Consider the following 24,486-nt stretch of genomic DNA (forward strand, 5'->3'; position numbering starts at 1 on the left):
TCAAACCCTCTTTACACTGTTTTTTTTTGTTTTTGTTTTTTTTAATGCAGAGAAATTTTGAACAAGTTCAAAATTTGAAGGCGACAAGAAAATCACCCCAAACACTCCAGTTTCTTGGGGCCCACACTGAAGGGGAAATCTCATAATTTGGGTTTGAAATATTTGTAATACCAGTCCTGGAACTTTTGACGTATCTCATATCCACAATAGTCTTAAACATTGTTTGGTTTGGCTTAAATTAGTTCCTGCCCTGCGATTGGCTGGCAACCAGTTCGGGTGTACGCCACCTACTGCCCAAATCCAGCTAGGAGAGGCTCCAGCACCCCCGCGACCCTTGTGAGGACCAAGCAGTTAAGAAAATGGATGGATGGATACATTATTTCCTTGCGGCTGTTACAGAACTGTTTTTACTTTTGATGTCTCAACACTGCATTGTAGTTCACTTAGTTGTCTCAATTGTTCAGCACTACAATCAATAATGAATTTTGAAATTTCTCATAATACTGTGTAAGCTGAAACAAATGATTCACAATGTTATTTGTGTGTGGTGTGATCACTACATTGAATGTAAACCATATTGTGTTTGTTGACACATTTCCTAAATACAAAAACTGACCAATTGTTCGTCCAGGTTAAAATTGTATTTTAATTTTGCATAACTGCATAACTACTAATTACACTTTTGTTTGCATTTCCTCCTTTGATTCGCGGACTTGTACAGTATTTAAAAGCTCATCCCCGTCTGCATCGACATCGACTGCATTGGTCATGCGTTGAATTTTCGACGATCGACTACTCAGCCTGAAATAACAGGAAGTAACTGGATAATATTAGGGCTGAAACTAGCCTAGCTAGCCGGAAGATAGCCAGACGCTGGCATAATATCTCGTCAAAAAGGCAGGACACACATAATCGTTAGCACACGTCGGTGCTCATAGCATACGCTGCTGTCATGTTGCCTGGGTCGATGAAGTTGGAGGCTTCTCCTTCCTCCAGGATTTTTATGTCGGCGGGACTTGCTAGTGTCGCCTGAGCTTCTGCCCGCAGCTGCGGTTCTCAAGCTGTGTTTTGGACACGTAGATCGGAGTAAGTTATCTCATCAACGAACTACATGAACGTAATACAATTTATATCCTTTTGGCGTAACTTTACAGTTAACTTGCATCTTACAACCACACAATTTCGTGTTGAGTATTTCAAAATCTTGCTAATTTGGGTTTATGTGAATGATCCCATTGCTCCAAGTCACCGGAGTGTTAAACGTTGCTGATTAAACCGCAAATGAGAGTTGGTCAAACACACCTTTGTTGGCTATAACACGTTCACGTTCATTGATTGCTACATCTGTGAGGGTCAAAGTGTCATCTTGTATTGATCGCAAAATAACAACAACAACAAAAGTTCCTCCTAATCAATCTACTTAGGAATGATTGCAATTCGTTGATATGACTGTTTGTTTTTCTTCCACTGCACAGGAATGATGATGCACAGTGCAGCGGCGTCACCGGACCCTTACCAGGGTGCAGGGGAAAGGGGGGAGCTGGTGCACACTGTATCCAAAGAGACTCTGGGGTCTCCAGACGCTTCTGAACTGGGAAGCCCGAGATCTACACTGAATTTTGACCTCCTCAACATGGTTGTGTCCTATAAGAGAATGGCGCTTTTTCTGGAACCAGTTACAGATGCGATGGAGCTGGCCCGCTTCCTGCTAGGGTGTGTATTTAGAACACTTGTTGAACCTAATCCAGACTGTTCAGGGATGCTGGTTGAGCTCCAGTTTGTTCAAATTTGGGAACAGGTTTTTCTATAGGAAATAGTAGTTTGTGTGTTTCGGGATCAAACTGTTACTTTCATAAACTGTTTATTAACTGTACAGTGTTTGAAGTAACATATAGTTTTTTGCTGAAAAAAAAATCTGATCAGACTGGTTAAATTTCAGCTGCATCATTCAAAATTAGCTGTGCCACTCTTCCTGCGAACCAGTTGAAGGTACCTGGTCTTGTTTTCAATAGCAGAGGTCATGTTGTGTCTGATTTTATTTTCCAGGTGGAAGATGCCACTGTGCTCGCTGGTTGTTTGTATATTCCTCAATGTCTTCTTCTGCACTATTAATGAAGGTAAGTCGAGGCTACATCTGTCATTGTGGTGGCTAATACTAACTGACCTCTTCTTCACCTTCAGTGGGTTGGTTGTCACTGTGTTTGGTGGCAGTCACAGTGCCTGCTGCCCTGGGCTACCTGCAGGACAGGTGCTGGGGCAGAGCCTCAGAAGCGGAACTCCAGAGGAGGCACTATCATGCCGTACACCGCAGGGATTTGCAGACGGTGCACCTCAGTAAACAGGAGGCTATGCTGGAAGTCAAAGACCTGTAAGAAATGCTGAAATTTATGTTTCACTGACTGTTTTTGAATGTTATTGGAAAAATCTTGAGACAAACTCATTTGATTTGAAGCTATAATGTACAAAAAAAATGTTGAGAGAAATTCAACACAACCTCTGTGTTTTGATTGTGTTATTGATATTCATATATAACTACAATTGAACCTCTAAATGTATTCAGTTGAAGTCATGTAAATAAGAATTACATAAATTGTAGTAGTTAATTAGTCAAAATTATTTCCGCACTGTTTGTTTCAGATATCTGTTGCTTAAAGGGTAACAACACAGCCACAGATGCTAATTATTAGCCCATGATGTGTCTAAGGAGTTTGCCATTGTATGTTTACATTCAAAACATAGTTCTTTTTATTGTGTTTAGCTTAATAGTAACCTTTAGATGAGTGGCTAACAGCTTGAAGCCATTTTCTGGAAGAAATTATATCTGTCAAATTGTCATTTGCTGTGGAATCAGTTGTGTTACCAGCCAGCATACAATGCTTATATATCAAGATTGCGCTCGCAAGTCAAGGCAAAATAAATAAATAAATAAAAATCATCCAATCGATAGCTCGTATCTTGAAAACTTGTAAATCATGTCACTTGTATCTCAACAGACTGTACGTACATACATACATAAATGAAAAGCGAGTTTTCCATAATATGGCCCCTATACAATGTGCAGGAAATAATATGGCACGCTTATGTGTAAGATGAATTTAAATTTCTCCCAATAGTCTCATCTTTCCTGTCTCTAGGTTGAAGCATCTGGATGACATGCTGTCTTCAGCCTGTCAGTCAGCAGAAACACTTTATAAAGTCCTGTACTGGGACAATCACACCACATCATCAAGGTAGAGTATAGTAGATAATTATCGAGTTGTGTTGTACCTTGAATACTATTGGAACTTACTTGATGTCCTTGTGAGTAGGTTAGCCATTTTTCCATTGCTAATAGTCAGGGCAGAATTTGAAACGACAAAATGAGCGTTGTCATTTGTGCTAACTCACTGGTGTCGTTTTATTGGTTCACCGATGATAAATGATCCAGGACTCCAGTCAGTGTTACCATGGCGATGATGGAAATAGTGTTGTTGTTTTGTTTTTTTCAAGCCAGCGTATCATCAAATGATTGTTATAATCGGATTCCTTTATGTTGTACAAAGTGCAGTTTTTTTTTTTTATATACTTGAATGTAGGGATGTTCGATACCATTTTTTTTTCAGACCGATACCGATACTCAGACCCTCAGTACTCACCGATACCAATTGCCGATACCAGTAGTACATTTGACAAATAAAAAAATCACTAAAAGATATTTTTAAACAAATATATTTCCTTTAATTTTGACAAAAAAAACAGCACAGTCACTCCTCAATAGTCTTAACGCTCAAAATAAAACACAAAAATGCTCTTTTAGTTTAAGATTCACAATTTTGAAGTATTTTCAAACCAGTGAAGTTTTGGTGAAAAACTGCTGCAAGCTAGCGCCAGTTACAGGCAAGGAGGACTCACTTAATGTCTTCCCCCTCTGCCATCGCTCGCTTGTACTCGTCTGCGTTACGAGTACTTGAAAAAAGGCTGGTATCGGTACTCGCCCATCCCTACTTGAATGGGATGTTGAACAAGTTACTCAAGAATTTTTGTAAAAATTCTCCCACCACACCTTATCTCCACAGATTCAGAAGAGACTTGGGCCCGACACTTTTTTTTGAGGCTGCTTCCCTGTCTCCAAACATTTTTCTGTCCCTTAACACTTATATGAATTAGTCAGATTTGACTGTTTTACAAAACTGTCTTTAATATTTGTTTAACTTAACAGCAGAGGAATTTAAGTACAACCCCTAACAAATAAAGGCATTAACTGATGAATTCATCTTTAGATTTAAGCCATAATGACTGAAGTTTGAACAGTATTTACACATGATGTCCTTTAATTTTTTTTTTTTTTTTTTAATAGTAAATCCAATTTCTTTTACTCCTTTACCTTTATTGCCATGAAGTGCATAAGGATGTAACAATACTGGCAATATTGTGATATTAAATCTGCCACAATATCGTCGTCATGTTCACGATATTTAAAACCTACATATTCTGTTAAAAAGTTAAAAAGTCAGCTTTATTTCCATTTGTGCAGTTGTAGCACCCTCTGGTGGCTAGTTTTCTAGTGCAGTTTAATTTTCATTAGGGATGTTTTGGCCTTCTATGTTTAAAATACACTAATTATTAGATGAAGGGGATTGTAAAATGCTTTGAAGCGAGTCAATATGTGGAGGAACTCAGTGTGGGCTTGCGTTAGCCATTAAGTGCCTCAATATTAAGTCTTATTAGAGATTGAAGGTAGTTTAAATGTATTGCTGTTATGTACAAAAGCACAATGTTGTGCTATTTTTAGTATGAGCTAATTTTATTTTATAATATTGTGTCCTTTTTTAAATATCGCCAACCTCCCCACAATATCGTGATAATTATCGTATCGTGAGCTTCATATCATGATAATACCGTATCGTGATATTTGGATATCGTTACATCCTTAGAAGTGCATTTTAAAAATAGGATGCATCGTTCACACTAGAAAAGTGTTTTGGTCTCGGACCAAAAGTGGACTTATCTTCATTTTATTTTTTTTTTAAGTTTCCTATAGAATTTGTGTTTCCATAGTCACACAAGCACTGAATCTGAACCAACCCCTCCTGAGCAATATCATGTTCAGGAGCATCTGCAGTACATAAAGTCACACAACAATGCATCATTGTTGTAAAAAACAAAAACAAATGGTGGCCATGTGAGAACTGGAACAACCATGTTGTTGTATGCAAGATGCTTATTGGATGGAATCAGACCTCCATCTAGTGGACAAACGGTATAAGGACCTCATTCTGCACGACTGCATTGCTTAAAAGCATTACTCAATGAGAAAGTATGAATATGGTGGTTAATAGATTATTTTGAAAAGGGCCATAATATTTGTCTGATAAATTTAGCTGACCAATGAATAGTAGACCACATGGCCTGAAATTGCTTGAAAATACTAACTTACCAGTCAACGTGTACATTTCATCATCTCGCCCTAGGTTTTATGTAGGATTGTTTACAGTGGTGTGTCTTCTCTACCTCGCTCCCGTGGGTTGGGTGATTGCTGGTTTGAACAGCGCCGTCTTCCTTTGGAATAGAGACTTCCACAGAGGTCAGCTCAACCGTACATTAACAACCTTGCTTCATGAGATGATGTAGTATTTAAAACTCGTGTTGTTTCTATTGTCATTTGTGTTGCAGTTTTGTTGGACCTGAAGAAGCTGTTCCACGTCGGTCAGGCCCCGACCTCAGAGGGAGCCTCTGAAGAACTGGAACACAGCAATGTAGTGGACAGGACGCCCACACCAACCAGTCTGGAGGTGAGTCACTCAGATGGAAACAAGTTGAATAGTTATGATGTAAAGTACACTATAAAAGGCATGTTATGCTATAATGACCATATTTCTCTTTATTTGAATGCACTTGGAAAAATAAAGAAGTAATTAATGTGTTTCCTTGCAGGACATATCACCTGGCAGTGTGGAGGAAGCAGAAGAAGCTGAGCCTGATGAAGAATTTAAAGATGCAATTGAGGTATTACAGTTTTGCCCTCAGTGCTGTTTGTGGATTAAACATTTCCTTTTTATATTTACACACCAGTCTCAGCAAATGCAAAGTCTTTGGTGGAATTACACATATGGCAGAGATTGATAGAAATTCATATCAGGACTGGTTAATAATAAATGATTAAATAGTTGGAACTTGGATGGTCACCTTAACGCGAACCCAGAGACAAAACTGGAAAATGTAGAACGGGTCTTAACTGGATGAGTTAATACTAAAGTAATATCATTAATTGGTTAATATAAAATGACAGAGTTGCAATTAATGTTAAATCTTTTAAAATTCAAATCTTTTTTTTAATTCATTTATTGACTGCTGACTTTTTTTTTTTTTTTTTTTTTTTTTTTATAAATGTTTACAACTGTCAGTAAATTCTAATGAAAACAAAAAACGGCACTTTCCACAAACTTTTGGATTGATATTTTGCTGACCCATTGTTAGATATGAAAGGTTGTCCATATTCACACCAGGTAGTATCTTTTGCATGTCAGTTCTTTTCCTCAAATTAAAATTAGTCCATTTAAATGTGAACATCATTTGAAATTAGTGTTTTTTTTTTAATATATATATTATAACCGTGATTAGCTATTGACTAGTTTTAAGGCCACTCCATTGTGAGAGGCCGTACCTTTTTATATATTATTGTACAGATAAATAACGTGCACATTTCTTTAAAGGTATACTTGACTCATTTTGCTATTTTCAGCAATAAAAAGTAAATATTTATTTAGTTAATTTGGTAACTTCATTATTATTCATATACAAATAATACCTTTTAAAAATACATTTAGCCACTTGCTGTCCACTGACGATGACATCACGCGTGCTCTAGAACCAGTTAATGACCAATCACGGCTCACCTGTTTCCTGGGTTTAGTCATGTGACATTAGCAAACTGAGCCATGATTGGTCGTTACCTGTTTCCTGAGCATGCGTGATGTCATCTTCAGTCGACAGCAAGTGAAAAAATGTATTTTGAAAGGTTTTAATTATACATGAAAAATAACGTCACATTAATTATAGACAATCTTCTTATTGCTGAAACTGGCTAAATGAGTTAAGTATCCCTTTAAACACAACATGTATAACACAATTTGTACAATATCAATCATAATTGTTAATTTCCACAACAAACATAAATGGTTCAATTTCCTCCTCCCTGGCTAGAACAAAATATTAATTACGTCATTCCTGTTTATCTCCTGCTTTCCACTGAAATTAGGAAAATACCATTTCCCTGCAGGTGAGTGTCTGCTGACATCTTGGTAATCTTGGCCTTTCTTTTCTCCCTTTCACACAATTGTGTGAACTGAACAAATTCTGTATGGGTAGAGTATTTAGAATCTAGCTTTTTTTTTTTTTTGTAGTAGTAGTAGTAGTAGTAGTAGCATGGATGCTTGTTTGTAAAGTTGTACTGTGTTGTACTGCATTCCACAAAGGAAACCCCTTTGGTGTTGGTGGTAAGTGGCTTTTCCAGTTCCTTTCATGCATCCAGTGGTGATGGTGTGTGTTTCTAAAGTGCTTGTTTTCATGTTGTCTGCATGAGGGGCTTATCTTTATATGCTAAAGCATTCCCACATATGTTATTGTGATTTTTATTGTCCACACATTTTTGCCGCGTAACAACTCCCACAATGCTTCCAATTTACACTGTAGTGTTCAAATTTCAACTAGCTTCAAAAATTGACGTCTCATGGGGTATACAGTATATCGTCTGATTCCACATTACTTACAGCATTTTCACAATTTAACTTGTAATATCAACTTTCCTCCATTCATTTTCAATGGCACAGACATTGAACTTTTGCTAAGTATCACTTTCCACGCCCACTTCCATACATATAACTTATCATTATTACCAGGTGTCTTACACTGCTCGGTGGCACAGTTGGTAAAGTGCATTGTCCAGTAACCAGGAGGTCATAATTTCATAATTTATCTCTCAATTTACCTGCGATTGGCTGGCAACCAGTTCAGGGTGTACCCCGCCTACTGCCCGAAGCCAACTGGGATAGGCTCCAGCAGCCCCCTACGACCATTGTGAGGAGCAAGCGGTTAAGAAAATGGATGGATGGATCTCTCAATTTACTTCATAAGCATTCCACATGCATTCAAATCTTAGCATTCAGGTATTAGCATTCAGCTTTCAGTATTCCCACGCAATTTCTCCAGAAATTGCAATTTTCTTAGTCTAAGATTGATTCTCTGTATTGTATGTGAGCCGTACATATTATTTATGATAGCGTATGGATTTGTTTCTTTTACACTGTGAGCCTATGCCTTGCATTCCAGGAAGCGTGTCCTTGTGTAGAAGATCATTTTACTGTGCAGATGCATCTATTTCTGCTGCCATGCATGTATCGGTTTTTGTTAGTGTTTTTCCGATACCGATACTGGTATCTGCAGAGGTGCCAATACTGCATTAAAACAGTGGTATCAGTGAGTACTCACAAGTAACATGCCGATACCATTAATTGCAACGCTAATAAAGGATTTTGGATGCAGCATCTTGTGTCTTGCTCGTGCACGACATTCACTGATACGTGACATGTTCACTGCATGCCGATCTAAGATATCCTATTGGCCCTTGAATGCTCTGAGCCAATGGCAGGACAGCTTTTTCATGTTGAGGGGGAAAAAAACGGAGGTATCGGTATCAGTATCAGGGGCCAAAAAACGGTATCGGAACAACACTAGTTTTTGTTGGAACATCTAAAGTAGTCGACCATCCGCTCAGGGACACTGGCTGGCCTCTTGATTTATTTGGGTGTGTTTCCAGTTTCATGTAGAAACTAAGTAATGCAGACATGTTTTTTGTGATTATTTATTTATTTATTTAAATAACATTTTCTTAAAAAAAAAAAAAAAGAACTACATTCCTTGTGGCTGTTTGAAATTCAAGGTACCATTAAATTTAAACTTGTCACTGCATTTATCACCGTATTATTTAAGTAATGTAATTGGTGCACTCTGTGGGTCTTCTCTTGTCTCCCCTCCCTTTTTTAGGAGGATGATGATGGTCAACTCGGAGCCCCCGAGTTTGACAGCATCTCTGAAAATGGCCTCCTGAGCCGTAATGAACCCATACGCAGCAAAGTGTCCAAGCTGACAGAGAAACTGCGCAAGCGCTACCCCACCACCAGCGCAGGTCAGAGTGCTGTGAAAAAAAAGTCATTACAGTTTTGAAGTAGCTGCGATAATACTACTTATAAACTTGGTCTGTTTCCCTCTCCCCCAAGGCAACTGTGCTAGCTGCAATGCTGTATTCTCAGTGCTGAAGAAAAGGGTGAGACTTGGAGAAGTGATATTCGAACTGTGCACATTGCATTTAATTAATACTAAGTCTCAACACATGTCTCTCTTCCTGATGTAGAAGAACTGCAGTAACTGTGGCAACAGCTTTTGTTCACGATGCTGTTCTTTTAAAGTGCTGAGGTCTTGCATGGGGGCTACCGGTAAGACAAGAAAAGTCTAATTCAGTGGTCCTTTAACAAATTCAAACAGGGTGTCCACAAAAACAGCTCCTGATTTTAAACGGCTGTAAGAGCTTATATTCGTTCACACTTAATGTCTAAGATTTGTGTGGTATATTAAAGTAGCTTTTGAAATAATGTGCATCACTGTAGTACAGGGGTCAGTAACCTTTGCTGTCAAAAGAGCCATTTTAGGCCAAATAAATAAAAAAATCTGCCCGGAGCTGCAAAACATTTGAACGTTGTGATGAACAAAACAGTGCGTTAGTGTTAGCCTAATGAAAGAGCTCATCAGAGCTGCACAATAACAGAAAATTATGCAGCATCCAATTCTTTGAGATTCATTTTCTTCTACCTTTGTCTTTAGTTTTTGTATTTTTTTATACTTAATTTTTCATACATTTTTAGTCCTTTCTGCGAAATTTCTGACATTTTTGCCAATTTTATAGACATATGTTAATTTTCTGTCTAACTTTGTCCATTTTTGGACATTTTGTGGCTTTTTTTTTGCTAACAATTTCTGACATTTTTTGGCAAATTTGTGTACATTTTATGGTAATTTTCAGAATTTCATATTTTGTTTTTGGACATTTTATAGTTAATTTTTAAACATTTTCTTTTTACCTTTCTCTTTTCTTTATTATCATTATTACTATTTTAAAAACTTTTTTTTCACAGTTCCAAAGGCATTTGAATTTATGGTATTTTTGAGGCCTTTCTTTTGTTTTTGAACATCTTATTACGTTTTGAAAATTTTCTTTTTATTCAGTTTTCTGACATATTTGGCAATTTCATGGACATTTTATTGTAATTTTCTGATTTTCTTCTTTCTTTTCGGACATTTTATGATCAATTTTTGGACATTTTTTTAGGTCATTTTTAGAACTTTAATCTACCTTACGTCTTCCTTTTTCTGACAACTTAAAATTTTGGACTCACATTTTTTTGGGATACTTAATCTCTTCCTTTTTTTTTTTCCCAGCAGAAGTCCTTAAAAGAATATTTATCTGAAAAATAAAAATATTAATTTCTACATTATTTTTTTTTTTTTAGCTCCACAGGAGAGGGACTAAGGAGCCACATGTGGCTCCAGAACTGCAGGTTGCAGACCCCTGCTGTAGTTACTCAATATATACGCAAATATCGATGCAGTAGTCAAGCTCTGTCAACTATCTGCAGCATATCTGGAATGTTCAAATGTTGTGGTTTGACTGTGTGTACTGTTTAGAGGCAGCACAATGTCCTGATCACCTCTCCTTTTTCCCCCCACAGCTCCTGAGGCCCAGAGAGAGACTGTGTTTGTTTGCGCTGCCTGTAATTCCTCACTCATCAAGTTACAATGACATGACACTTGTCCGTGTGACCCAGTGGGATGCTCATCACAGTTTGCTCCTCCACTAGTCACACCGTGCAGTAACTATCCTCAACACATGCCTTGGTATTTAACCTCAGGCAAATGCATCCTTGAAGAACCTCCTCACCTTTTCTTTTGTGCCCATCCTTGTGTTACTGGACGTTGAGTTTAAGGACCCTTGTTTGTCCCTTTGCTGAGCAGAGGGAAAGGAGCGCTTGCATGGAGGAAAGGATTACTGGTGCTGTCAATTTTGCTTGCAAAATCAATGGTCATAAAATTCTTTGACTGACCACCAACATGATCAAATTTGAACTCTGGAGGATTAAGTTTAAAAATAAATGCCATGAGTGGCATGCTTGACAAGGTGTGGCAATGCACTGGGTTAAAAAAAAAGAAAAAAGAAAAAAGGAGCGACACGGACCAGCATGCTTTTCCTTGTGTCGTTTGAGCTTGATGGGATCACATTATTTTACTCCTAACTGGATCAAAATTCAACCAACTGGAGTCACTTGATTGGACAGGGCAGCTGGGTCAAATTAATCATCCGCCTCACACTCTTAAAAGCAGGACTTCAAAGAATAGATGTGGCGGCATTCGAACTCAAAACTGACCCAAGATGCAATGTTGATTTAATCTTTATGCAGGCACTGATGATTGTAATTGCTTTGCTTTTATTGTAATCATACAATGGTTCATGTAATCCCTTCTTCTAGAGCTAATATATTTAATTTAAAATGCCTGAAAGTGGAAGTTATTTGATGGATTTTTTTTTTGGTATGTATATATTGCTACATCTTTTATGGGTGAAATATTCCATTGTTAAAATAAACGGTAAAACTCCAAGCTGTTTGTATGTTGACAACAACGCACCTTAGCGGCATCTGAATAGCAAAACAGAAGGAACCCCTGTTGAATAAAATGATTGTGGAACTACTGAAATTGTGCATTTGACTTATTCAATACAAAATGAGGTTTATATGAAAATAATGGCGATGGCACCTGCAACTTAAAGTTAATACATTCAACATGATAGTACTTTCTTCCTCTGATGTGCTTTAAACAGCAGCTTAGCTATAATATATATATATATATATATATATATATTAGGGGTGTTAAAAAAATCGATTTGGCGATATATCGCAATACTACATCGCGCGACTCTCGAACCGATTCAATAAAAAAAAAAATCAATATTTTATTTATTTATTTTTTTAAGAGCTCAGAATTGTTCATTCGGTATTCGGATTCAACGTCTTATCATCATCGCCTTTTTTTTTTTTTTTGGAAACATTTTTAATGGAAAAATATTCAACAAAATGTCTTACTTCGGGTTAGGGTTCACACTTTAAGCATGGAAGAATGTTATATGAACGGAACATTAAGCCTTAATATTTTATTTTAATGCTGTTCAAACATGAAACAGATTACAACCTCTATAAAATAAATAAATAATACATTTTCATATAAATCTTACACTCTACAAGCTTACTGATTAGTATTTTCTAAATTTGAATGAAAAAAAATCGCAACAATCGACTTATGAATTCGTATCGGGATTAATCGGTATCGAATCGAATCGTGACCTGTGAATCGTGATACGAATCGAATCGTCAGGTACTAGGCAATTCACACCCCTACTATATATATATATATATATATATATATATATATATATATATATATATGATGTAGCAGTTTTCATAGATGACACACAAGTATACATGTACAGCATAAAAGAAAACATTCAGCCATCCATCTGCTACACCGCTCAGCCCAGCCTCACTCGGGTCATGCGTGTGCTGAAATCTATCCCAGCTGACGAAGTGCAAGAGGTTGCTCACCCAATGAAATCATATTGACGACCAGCCAACAGTGTAAAAACTGAAAAAAGATATTTTGCATTGCTGGCTTGTAGAATTAAGCCATTTAACGTGCTTAGTTGATATAAGCACAATATTGTGCTTTTGTACATAACGGCATGAACCACCTACAATCTCTAACAATATTGAGGCACTTACTTGCAAATGCAAGCATGCATCGATCGCTTCACATGCAAATTAGGTTCCCCTTCATCTGACAATTAGCATATATTTTAAACATAAAAGGCCAAAACATCCCTAATGAAAATTAAATTGCACTAATAAACTAGCCACGAGAGGGTGCTAGAACTGCACAAATGGAACACAATGTGACTTCTTTTTTTTTTAACAGAACGTGTTCCTTCTAAATATTGTGAACATGACGACGACGATATTGTGGCAGTTTTAATATCACAATATCACGATATTGCCCTGATCGTTACATCCCTATTTGCCAGGCAGGTCAAGGCCAAGTCAGTGCACTTTTGAATGCTATCAATTTTAACCCATACTTTATAAACTAGCTTAAATTTGATTAAATAATTATCAATTTTAAATACACATGGCTGAACATCACAAAAAAAATGTCCACAGTTCTGAAAGTGACCATTTACACAGCTTAATGTATCTTAACTTTGTACATTCATCCAAATTGTTATTTGTAGATTTTTAAACAATATAATAATTTAAAAAAAAAACATTCACTTGAAAAGGAATGAAATCTGGTGGTTGTTTGCATGTGCAAACTTGTCCATGACTTTCCTATTGAAATCCACCGTTCTCTGAATAAATTGGTTCTCATTGGAAAGCATGCAAAGCGCATTAAGTCTCTCCTTTCCGAGTGTTTTTCTTGCAAACATGTTAATCCTTTCCATCGCCGAATGGTTCCTGTCAGGCTTGGAGGACACCATGGGAGTTGCGAGGAAGATGTTCAAGAGAATGCATGTTTCAGACAAGATCTCTTGTAGACCGGTTTCTCTAATAGTCTGAAGTAGAGAAAGTGCAGATTTCCCCGCATACAGCTGATTGTGTTGGTAGAGAATATTTAGTTCACTTTGTAACTTTTCCTTGTTTCTCAGAGGTGAAGGCCACAGCTTGGAAGCACAACCGAGTTGGGCCGCCGGGAATGATGCTGCAAATTTGGGGAAAAGTGAGCAGTCCACAAGCTGCGCTGCAACGAGATAGTCACTGTCGGAGAAGCGGTCCTCGACTTGCGCGATCATGTTGTCGCAAGCCTCCCTCATAACTTCAGCCGTGTTGGTTTTCCTTCGCTTGGCTTCGCCGTCGCCGGCGTGGTCGGCGATCACATCTGCCCTGCCTCTCACCTCCTTCACGTTGGCGATGAAGTTCTCCACGGCGCATCTCACGACCGAGGCGTCAATCTCACGGTTCTGCAGTATGTTCTGCAGAACATCCACTTCCGGCATGACTTCTGCAAAGAAATGCAGCAGCTGGAGAAACTTGGGGTCTTTCAAATGCATGGATAGCCCGTATGCCTCGCTGACGGTCACGATGTCCCATCCCGGCTGAGTGCGAATGCAATCCAAACACTCCAATATGGCATCCTGACTGTCCCATACGGCGTTAATGGTCCTGCTTTCAAAGTTCCAGCGTGGTCGCTGGATGTTGTTGCACGACACCTGCATCAGGGCAGCTGCTCTTGGCGGTGAGGTGAAGAAGGTCGCAAAGCCGGTCAAATCAGCAAAAAACACCTTCAGCTCACGGATTCGAGACGCACACACTTGCTGCAGGGTGACATTTAATTGGTGGGAGTAGCAATGCACAAACACTGCGTTCGGGTACTTGAGGCTCATCAGGCTTTGCACGCTGCCTTCACCATTGCCCAGCATGGCAGCTCCATCATAGCTTTGGGAGATGAGTTTCTCCGTTAGCCGCAAGGGCTCGAGAACTTGTTGGATGGTGTCCGAAAGGCCAATGGCAGTTTTATCCGTGACTTCGATTAACTTGAGGAACCGTTCAGTAAGAGTGTTGTCAACCACGTATCTCAACACTATGGCCATTTGAGGATTGCACGACGTATGAGTGATTTCATGTACCTGCACGCCAACAAACTGGATCTGTTGCAATTGTTTGTGTACCTCCTCCCTGTAGACCTCATACATGCAATCCAGGAGCTCGTCCTGAATGGTGCTTAAAGTCAAATGAAAGAAAGGTTGCGCATTATAGTGTCTTTTGAGCCTGGTGTCTCCCTCACACACGGTCTCAAATATGCAGTTAAAGAGAGCTGCGTTTAGCGTTTCGTCATGTCCGTGCAAATCCATTTGGTACCTGCCACAAAGTTTAACACAGGTGATCAGTCTGTCCAGAACGTACCGATTCTCTTCAGTTAGTCTGTTGTGCTCCTCGATGGCAAGTCGATCGGCGTCATTGATGAGTGGCTGCACGGGGGGCAGACCAAGTAGAGCCAACTTCATGGCACATCTCAGGTGAGACGAGGAGCTTTCGTGCTTCGCCGTTCTTTCCGATAAATGTTTAATGTCTTTAAAGCCGATCGATGCCCAAACGGAGTCCAAGCCACCATAGAGAATACAGGGAAAACAGAAAAGCGCACTTTTGGTCGTGCTAGCGGTCAACCATTTCTTTTTTTCAAACCACTCTTTTTTGAAGGTGCGGGTCACCAAATCTAAATACTGATGCAGGACAAAGTCTTCTGGTCTGTGCGGCCCTAAACGTTTTATTTCCAATTGTTCTTCCAGTGGCAATTTGCTAAACCGCACGCACAACAAAAAGTCCACGTGATTCATGATAAAAACTTAACACGATTTTATCTAAATAGCTGACTGATGTCGTAATGTTTACTTCCTCCTGTGCCACATATCTTCTTCTTCTTCGTCTTCCTCTTCTCCCTTTTCTGGCAGACTGGAAAACGGTTTGACTAGTGTCTCCTCCTATTGGTCATATTGTGTCATTGCTGGTCGATTTCGTTTTCTACGACTGTCACTGTATAGTATAGTTTATGAATATTGTATGTCTCGCTTTCGAGAAGTTACCTCAGTCGTATCGAACATAATTGTTGTTTTCCCTCATCGTAAAACACTCCAGCTCACTGTTATGTTGCCTCGGCAACGAGGGGCACACGACTCCAAGGAGAATATGCAATAAATAATTTAAATAAATAAAATCATAAAAAAACAAAAACAAAACAAAAAAACTTGTGCAGGATCTGCTGTTTGACATTTTTTCGCCATCTGCTGCCACATTCTCATTTTGATGTTATTTATTTCATATTTATATGGTGTCGTGATAGGCTACATTCACCTAAAGTTGGTGCAGGTAGTGGGGGTTAAGTTCCTTTTCCTATGACAGTGTGAAAATGAGTCTGAATGGTTGCCTAGCTGTCTCTACTTGTTCCCTGACTGGCAAGTGGTGACCAGCTCAGAGGGTCAGCTGATATAGGCTACAGCACTCTGTGATCATAAACAGGAGGATTTGTGTAATGGATGGACAGATATTCTTTTTGCCCCCCCCCCAAAAAAAAAAAAAACTCCCACTGCTCAAACAAAAGAAGCTTTGACTCAATGATTGTAGATGTCACCATCACAATCACAAGTCCAAACCATGTTAATCAAGCCTCTCTCTATATTTGTCTGAAAACCATCAAGGGTGGCGGGCTGGCCTTCGGGATTTTCGGGGGTGGGGGGGATGTGGTATCCACTTTCCGTACTCATTTATTCCATATACTGAAAGCATTGCGGCTAAGATAAAATGAAGAGACTAAACTGCTGGGGACATTAACAATTTTATGGAACAAATATTAAAATGCATGTTTTAAATGTAGGTCAGTGTGCTTCTGATAATATTTAAGCAGCAGAGACGTGTTCTCCGTTCGAGTCACATGCAGGGCTGGACTGGCACTAACAAATAGATCCTGGCATTTTGACTTAGCCCAGCTCAGCCCAATTCCTGACCACCACTTCAGTTTGCTGCCTATTTTGTAAATGGATCAATGCACTTTTAATTGTGGGCTGGTCTCTCGGGTAAAATGGAGGAAAATAGTACCATATTGGGCCCCAAAAGACGGGGCCAGATGGACAGTCTATAGCCCTGGGTCAATGGTGATTTTTAACCTACACAAGGTGACTTTGAGGAAGAAACAGGGTACACTTTGGACTAATTGCCTGCCAATCAGAATTAAGATACAGACAGGAAAGCATTCTCACTTTCAGTGCGGACGATTTTGAGCTTACAATGAACCAATGAAAACATGTATGCTTTTAGAATGTTGGAAGAAGCCAAGTGCTCGGTAAAAACCTAAGCATGGGCATGCTAATTTTCATCTTGCAGCTTGGATGACTATCCCTCCATTTTTGTGTAGCATTATTATTATTATTATTATTATTATTATTATTATTATTATTATTATTATTATTATTATTATTATTATTATTATTATTATGGTCTTAAATTAAACCCTAACACATCCCTCCTAATAAAAAAACAAAAAACAAAACAACAAACAATAATGCCATGCAGCTTGACGTTGACAACTGAGCTGTTCAAAATAAGAAAGGCTATAGTAGCCTGACGTCAGCGGGATTTAGTTAATGTCTAGATAAATAAAAGCATAATGGACCTAAATCCCGTCCTCCCGCTGACTAGCCCCTCCCCCATCATTTAATCTGTCCCGTGTCAGTCATCAGCGCACGCGGGCACTCGAACAGCAACATGGCGACTGAGGTAAGACTGCCACAATGTGCTCCTGCTCTCTCTCTTTTTTTTTTTTAATGATTAGCGTAGCCACCGTCAGCAGCATTTGCGTACAAAAATAGCGATGTCGTAGAATGGACACGGTTGAAACCAATAAGGCTAAAATGTATCAGTGGAATCAGGACACGCGAGGGCATCATCCTCGGCTAGTTTCGCCCAAATGTCGATGTTTTCTACTTTTACCAATAAAACAGGTACTCTAACTCAAATGTGCTGAATGGATATGAACATTGCACGTCGCATTAATAAACATGCAGCCCTCGCTTAAATGCATGTGTGCTTTTGTGGGTTTGAACGTCCTAATAATCCGATGACAGCGTCCCAAGAGTGGATGCACGCGCATAACCCGTTCAGCACCACGGACAGAGGAGACAACAGGAGGGCACGACACCGCCACTTCTAGTCTTTATAGATGAGTAGAAAATGACTATAGAACAGTGTTTTCCAACAATTTATTGAGGCATATTTCACACAAGAAAAAAAGGCATGGCACACGGGTCTGACTATATGTCACAAAAAGTCAAATCAAGTCAAGTCAAGTCACGTGTGAGTCTAGCCCGTCGAGGCCATTCTGACATGGGGACACCAGACGTGGGGTGCTCGTTCTGACTGGTTAGGAGGACAGCCAGGTCACAAAGCACAGGAGGCTTTAGCAGGCCATTTGTTTAGGTGGCTGGCCGAGATGCTGGGCCTTACGGTGATGGAGGAATCAGGTATGAGGGTGAGGTGGCAGCCGCAGGATTTGTGCAGTCAGGGTTCGGGAGACAGAGGGGACTGGCAGTTGTGATGTTGAGTAAAATTTACTCTGAATAGTTTACTCTCTTCCAAGTGTAAATTTTACTCTGTTTAGAGTGAAACCAAATAGACTCAATTTAGAGTATAATGTACTCAACAAAATTTACTTTATTTAATTTAAATTTATGTACAAGCCATGCTAATTGCTAAGCTAACATAAGATTGACAAAGATAGCGCGTTTAAACACCGGAATTATTGTAAGTGCTTGGGGGATCGAGTGCACTTTTCTCAGATGTCTGGAACCACATTAAAATGGAACGTATCCAACTTTGCAAAGCTATATAGTATAACAGACAAATTAATAAATCTCTGTACACCGGAGAGAAAATCTACTTACTAAACTGAACCAGAAACCGGCCTATACTTGACAGCCAGGGGAAGTGACGTGTAAGGTAATAAGTATATTGATATTGTACAAAATAAATTAAAATATCAGCAGGGTTATTTGTTGGGATGTAACGGTAACAGCAATATTGTGATATCGCAATATTAAAACTGCCACAATATATCGTCGTCATCATGTCACTATATTAAAAGCAGCACATCTGTTAAAAAAAAAAAAGTCAGGTTGATTTCCATTTGTGCAGTTTAAGCAGTTCTAGCACCCTCTGGTGGCTAGATTTTCAGTGCAGTTTAATTTTCCCAAGGCATGATTTGGCCCTTGTTTAAAATCCACGCTAATGGTCAGATGAAGGGGAACAAAATATGATTGTGAACCGAGTCAATATGTGGACGAACTCAATGTGTACTTGCATTAGCAAGTAAGTGCCTCAATATTGTTTTTAGAGATTGTAGGTTGTTTATTTGCATTACTGTCATGTACAAAAGTACAATATTTTTATTAGTGTTTTTTTAATATGAGCTCCTTACTATATTGCGACCTTTTTTTGCATCTCCAACCTCCCCACAATATCGTGATAATTATCGTATCGTGACCTTCATATCGTGATAATATCGTATCGTGATATTTGGGTATCGTTACATCCCTAGTTATTTGATGGTTTTCAAAATTGAGTACTGATTTTGACTTTTGAGGTTTGTACAATAAATGTCCTCATACTGTAATTTATATTACAGTAGATTTTATCTTTTTTTTCGAAATCCATTTAGCTTTACTTGTAGATAAGAAAATACTGTTCATTGCGACACAATGTAAGTTTAAGAAAGAAAAACTGTTGATTATATAAAAAAGAAAGCCAATTGTTAATTCGCTACGTTGTCATTTTATTGTTTAAAACCCTTGCTTCAGGTCAATGCAAAAAAATAAATAATAATAAATAAATGATACCAAAAAAAAATCCTCCACATTTACAAAGTTGCTTCACAAATGAAGTCATTGATTCACAAAACTGCTTAGAAAAAAATATTTATTTTTGAGCATTGCTGATATACAGCATGAGTGCAGAGAGAGAGAGAGAGAGAGAGAGAGAGAGAGAGAGAGAGAGAGAGAGAGAGAGAGAGAGAGAGAGAGAGAGAGAGAGAGAGAGAGAGCGAGAGAGAGAGAGAGAGAGAGAGAGAGAGAGAGAGAGAGAGAAGGGACTGGCAAGTATAGTGTATCGAACGCTGGGCTTCTCTCCAGCAGCTTTCAGAGCACAAATGGATAATCGAGCTCTGCTTGCTTCTCCTATAACATCCTACACATTAGAAGACCAAAACAACAGTTACTATTTGCACACAGTACTACTGAACTGGTGAAATGAGAGAGAAGTGGAGGCTTCTTTCCCCAGGGTCCTGTTTATTAAAAGATCATGTTGATGAACAACACTCCTAAATTGTCTCTCAAGGGGATGTATCATATACAGTACACACTTACACAATTACTTTGCGTGACTTGAGTGGTATTAGTACTACCATTTTATTAATACAGTAGTTAGTGAGTAAATCATTGTAATGCACGTGGCCATTGTTCTTAAAGTTTTGCATCCTCTGAGTTGAGTTGTTGATTCCCCATAAAACAGTATTAACCCTTCTTATGGGCACACATGATCTTTTTCTTCAGTTCCACAACCTGCAGGAGTTGAGGCACAGTGCATCCCTGGCCAACAAAGTCTTCATCCAGAGAGACTACAGTGAGGGAACCACCTGCAAGTTCCAGACAAAATTCCCCTCTGAGCTGGAGAGCCGGGTGAGAGCATGTGACGTCTTCGTGCGCACATTATCTGTTATGTCAGCCCTGCAATTCATAGATCCGTTCGTGCATACAGATTGAGCGGACTCTATTTGAGGACACTGTGAAGACCCTCAATAACTACTACGCAGAAGCAGAAAAGATCGGAGGCCAGTCTTACCTGGAAGGATGTCTGGCTTGTGCCACAGCATATCTTATCTTCCTCTGCATGGAGACACGCTATGAGAAGGTGAATGTCGAAAATGTTGCTCACTCAGCAGACCTTTGCCAAGGCCTGGCTTTGGCGCTCTCAAATATTACTCAGCTGACAATCTGTATACCATGTACACCCAGGGCCAGAATTTGTAAAATGGAAGCGAACCTCAAACATTTCTCTACAATAATATGTTACATGTGACCTCACTAGTCCAAGCGTAACATTCTGATTAATATTACATTTGTGGACTATGAGTTATGAAGCAAAATCCAGCCGCTTTTATTCATCTCAGGGGGTGGCCATTTTGCCACTTGCTGTCGAGTGAAGATGACATCACAGTTGCTCAGGTCTCAGGCAACGACCAATTACAGCTCACCTGTTTTATGAAGCTGAGCTGTGATTGGTTCTTACCTAAGCCCCGGGCAACTATGATGTCATCTTCAGTCGATAGCAAGTGGCAAAATGGCCGCCCCCCTGAGATTGGTGAAAATGGCTGGATTTTGGCGCTTAACTCATAATCCACTAACACAATATTAACCAGAATACAGTTCTTAGACTAGTGGGACTTCATATAACATATTATTGTCAATAATTTTTGGGAAGATTGATTCCTCTTTAATGCATTTTGAAGCACGCGCACTACGGCACCTCAGTTAACACACTTTTCAAGTCTCCCACCAATTAGGCCTTTTGCTAAATTTGCCTCCTTCAGGGATCCGTGCTAGAAAGATGGCGGTGAATCATGTCTGCTTCCTATGTAATATAATTAGTGATGATTATGTTATGTGCTGGGGTTGGATCCCAAAACTCAGACACAGATAAGATTTGAACTATTTATTCACATCGAGAGGTGAGAAACAACGAGAGTTGCACAGAGGAACAGAGGTAATAATCCGACAAAAACACACATTTCTCAGACAGCTTATATAGACAGTGAATCGATCTGATTGGTTGTGGCTAGACATGTGGGTAGCAGGACTAACATGAAATTATCTGATTGGCTGTGGACTAGATAAAGACATTAAATATTCTTGACATCACATAGCGTTTTACCAGTTGAAACCAGATGCTGTTACATCAGTTCAAAACAACCATAACCCTTGCATGACCCTAGTCATGACACATCATATATATATATATATATATATATATATATGTTTATGTGAGAGAACATATTTGTTGCATATTATTGAAATGAATTCTACACTCTTTAATATTAAAGCAAATTAATTCAATTTTGGTTGTGCCATCATCATCTGCTTGAATATTTCCTTGGCAGAGGTCTTCACTTGCAGATTGCTCATCTTTTTGTAGTTTGTGAACGAAAATGTATGTGCAGTACGAAAGCGTCAAACTGCCTATGGGTAAACATTTTTTGACTGACGAGCACGTTTGAACATACTCGCAATTACGAACAAACGTGCCCACAAATACGTTTGAACAGGCAAAATGATACAAGCGTAGCATATTTTCCCATACTGCTACCACTTGCGTATGTGCGAATGGGAAAAAAAAAAGCTTTTTTAAAGGGGAAGTGAACCCCACACAAAATATTTGACAATGTTGTATTCAGCCCCATTTGTCTAAATAAGGTATAATATGATTAATACTGCATTCGTGGAATATGAGTTCAGCAGTAAAATCCAGCAGTTTTTATCAATATTGGAAGGAAGTTTCTTGGGTCACAGGTAATAACCAATCACAGCTCAGCTTCAGAAAACAGGTGAGCTGTGATTGGTTGCTGCCTGAGCCATGAGCGACTGTGATGTCATCTTCAGTCGAACGCAAGTGGCAAAATGGCCATCCCGTCACTTGCCTTCTGTGCCAGTTGGCGTGGCTTCACTTGTCCGCCTGAGAGACCATGTGTGGCTTACAAGATGTAAGCGTGTGTGAGTGAGTGTGTGAGTGATAAAATAAATAAATAAAATAAAAATAATAATAAAAATAATAATAATAAAAAAAAATGTCCATCCCCTAAGATGGATAAAATCTCTAGAGGGATATAAAGCTTCTAGCTCAGGTGACAGCCAATCACGGCTCACCTGTCACCCCCAGAGATGGATAAAAATGGATGGATTTGGATTTTGCAGTATAACTCATATTCCACAAATGTAATATTAATCAGAATGTCTTGTTTAGACTAGTGAGGTCACATGTAACATATTGTCAAGAAATGTTTAAGGTTGACTTCCCCTTTAAGCATTTAGCCCACATTATACCCATACGTTCAAACAATTAGGTAAAAAACATTGTTTAGTAGTAACACTTATGATTTGTTATTATGTCTGCAGTGCATGATTTCCGTTCATAATGCAATACCCTGTTGCATTATGGGGAAAAATGCTATGTTGTAGCATTTAGCCTACAAGTTTGTTCAAACGTACTACTCATATGCATTTGCAAGTTTGTTTGAATGTAACAATATGTTTAAGCATATTTGCGAGGAATTATACTCGCAAATATGTTCAAATGTACTTGCCAGTCAAAAATGTTTACCGAACATAAACGTTGGCAGTTCCCCGCTTCCGTAGTACAGTTGCATGAAAGTGTACAATGTAATGCCCTCTTTATGGCATGAATGGAACAATCCACCACACCTTCAAAATGATTCCTCTAACAACATCTTGATGGTCATTTTAGTGTATTAATTTATGCTCTGCTTGTGTGTCAGGTGTTGAAGAAGATTGCCAAGTACATCCAGGAGCAGAATGAAAAGATCTATGCTCCCAGAGGTTTGCTCATCACTGATCCCGTCGAGAGGGGAATGCGAGTTGTATCCTACCTCAATTCCAATGTTCATGTCTACAAAAACGGAAATGATTTCTAGTTAATATAAGCGTACCCTTGTGACACGCTCTCAATCCTTAACGGCTTTCCCCAGATAGAGATTTCCATCTATGAAGACAGGGGTTCCAGCGGCTGCAGCTCTGGGAGCAGCTCTGTGTCCAGCAGCACAGCTCGATGACCGGGTGCTTCTGGCAAAACAATGTCCGTCTTGATCACTCACCACTCTCCAGAACAACTTTGGACGTTTGAACCTTTCCTAACCCGTATCCATCGCTTCACTTGGTCTCATAAAGGATCCACAAGATGTTACCTAAGAAATACATGCTTTTCCTCAACAGCATTAGCTTATAAGGCATTGCGAACATGCAAAATGCGCACTTTAGTAATTTGTTGCAATGTCCCCGATGAACAAAAACATGTTGCTCTTTATTTTTGGTGTGATTGGACCATTAGTTTTCTTCCTGTATTTTTTGTGTGATTCAAACCACAATCCTAATACAAATTGAACTAACCAGGAAGTAGGCTTACACTCAATTTAACTAATCAGGCACACTAACACTTGCTTTTAATTATTTTATATGTAGCTTTGACATTGTCAAATAACCTAAGTGTGAGCATACTTTGCCAGATCTTTCCACTACAGATCAAAACCAAGTCCAAATCAAGATCAAGACACTATCATGTTGTCCCGTAGCAGATGAACATCATCATGTATGTAATGTAGCAAGTCTTCCATTTTCCACACACAAAGCCTATATTTTACTAAATCCACAGATGTCTAAAATAAAACCTCCATTTCTGATTTAGATCAACTCTTCCAAAATTGTATTTATGCAAGGACGTAGCAAAGATGAGCAAAGTACTAGTCAAATAGTCTTCCTGAATCTTCTCAGTCATGTGTTGAATTACACATACAGTATGCAGAATATTTATCTGACCAAACCTCCAAAGAGAAACATTTGCCAAAAAGAGGCTCATTCATGTGAATGTCTCTCAATGATGTTGGTGACATTTTGTGCAGACTCAAACTTTGGTGCAGCTTAATTGTTTGATACTCATGGCACTGAAACGTTATTACTGTTGTCAAATAAATACAATTTAATCACAAATGCATTCAACTGTTTTTTGTTTTTTTTTCAAAATAGGGTTA

General features: G+C 38.8%; 2 protein-coding genes across 4 annotated transcripts; both read left to right on the forward strand.

The window, feature by feature from the left end:
- The first annotated feature begins 775 nt into the window (after positions 1–775).
- Positions 776–11,781, forward strand: zfyve27 (zinc finger, FYVE domain containing 27). 3 transcript variants are annotated; one of them, XM_077524032.1, is made up of 14 exons: positions 776–1,086; positions 1,476–1,713; positions 2,047–2,117; positions 2,182–2,368; positions 3,135–3,230; positions 5,451–5,563; positions 5,653–5,771; positions 5,914–5,985; positions 7,238–7,258; positions 7,455–7,475; positions 9,022–9,163; positions 9,255–9,301; positions 9,389–9,470; positions 10,761–11,781. In XM_077524032.1, exons 2-14 carry the CDS (start codon positions 1,478–1,480, stop codon positions 10,829–10,831), a joined length of 1,278 nt encoding a protein of 425 aa, XP_077380158.1. In that variant the 5' UTR covers positions 776–1,086; positions 1,476–1,477; the 3' UTR covers positions 10,832–11,781. The 3 variants fall into 3 exon arrangements, with proteins under 3 accessions (XP_077380158.1, XP_077380159.1, XP_077380160.1); XM_077524033.1 differs by lacking the exon at positions 7,455–7,475; XM_077524034.1 differs by lacking the exons at positions 7,238–7,258; positions 7,455–7,475.
- Positions 11,782–17,267: 5,486 nt separating this feature from the next.
- golga7ba (golgin A7 family, member Ba) lies at positions 17,268–24,449 on the forward strand. Its single transcript, XM_077524322.1, has 5 exons — positions 17,268–17,399; positions 20,225–20,350; positions 20,430–20,582; positions 23,221–23,322; positions 23,431–24,449. Exons 1-5 carry the CDS (start codon positions 17,388–17,390, stop codon positions 23,512–23,514), a joined length of 477 nt encoding a protein of 158 aa, XP_077380448.1. The 5' UTR covers positions 17,268–17,387; the 3' UTR covers positions 23,515–24,449.
- Positions 24,450–24,486: the final 37 nt, after the last annotated feature.

Source organism: Festucalex cinctus, chromosome 6, assembly GCF_051991245.1.
Source record: "Festucalex cinctus isolate MCC-2025b chromosome 6, RoL_Fcin_1.0, whole genome shotgun sequence".
In the NCBI taxonomy this organism is placed as follows: domain Eukaryota; kingdom Metazoa; phylum Chordata; class Actinopteri; order Syngnathiformes; family Syngnathidae; genus Festucalex; species Festucalex cinctus.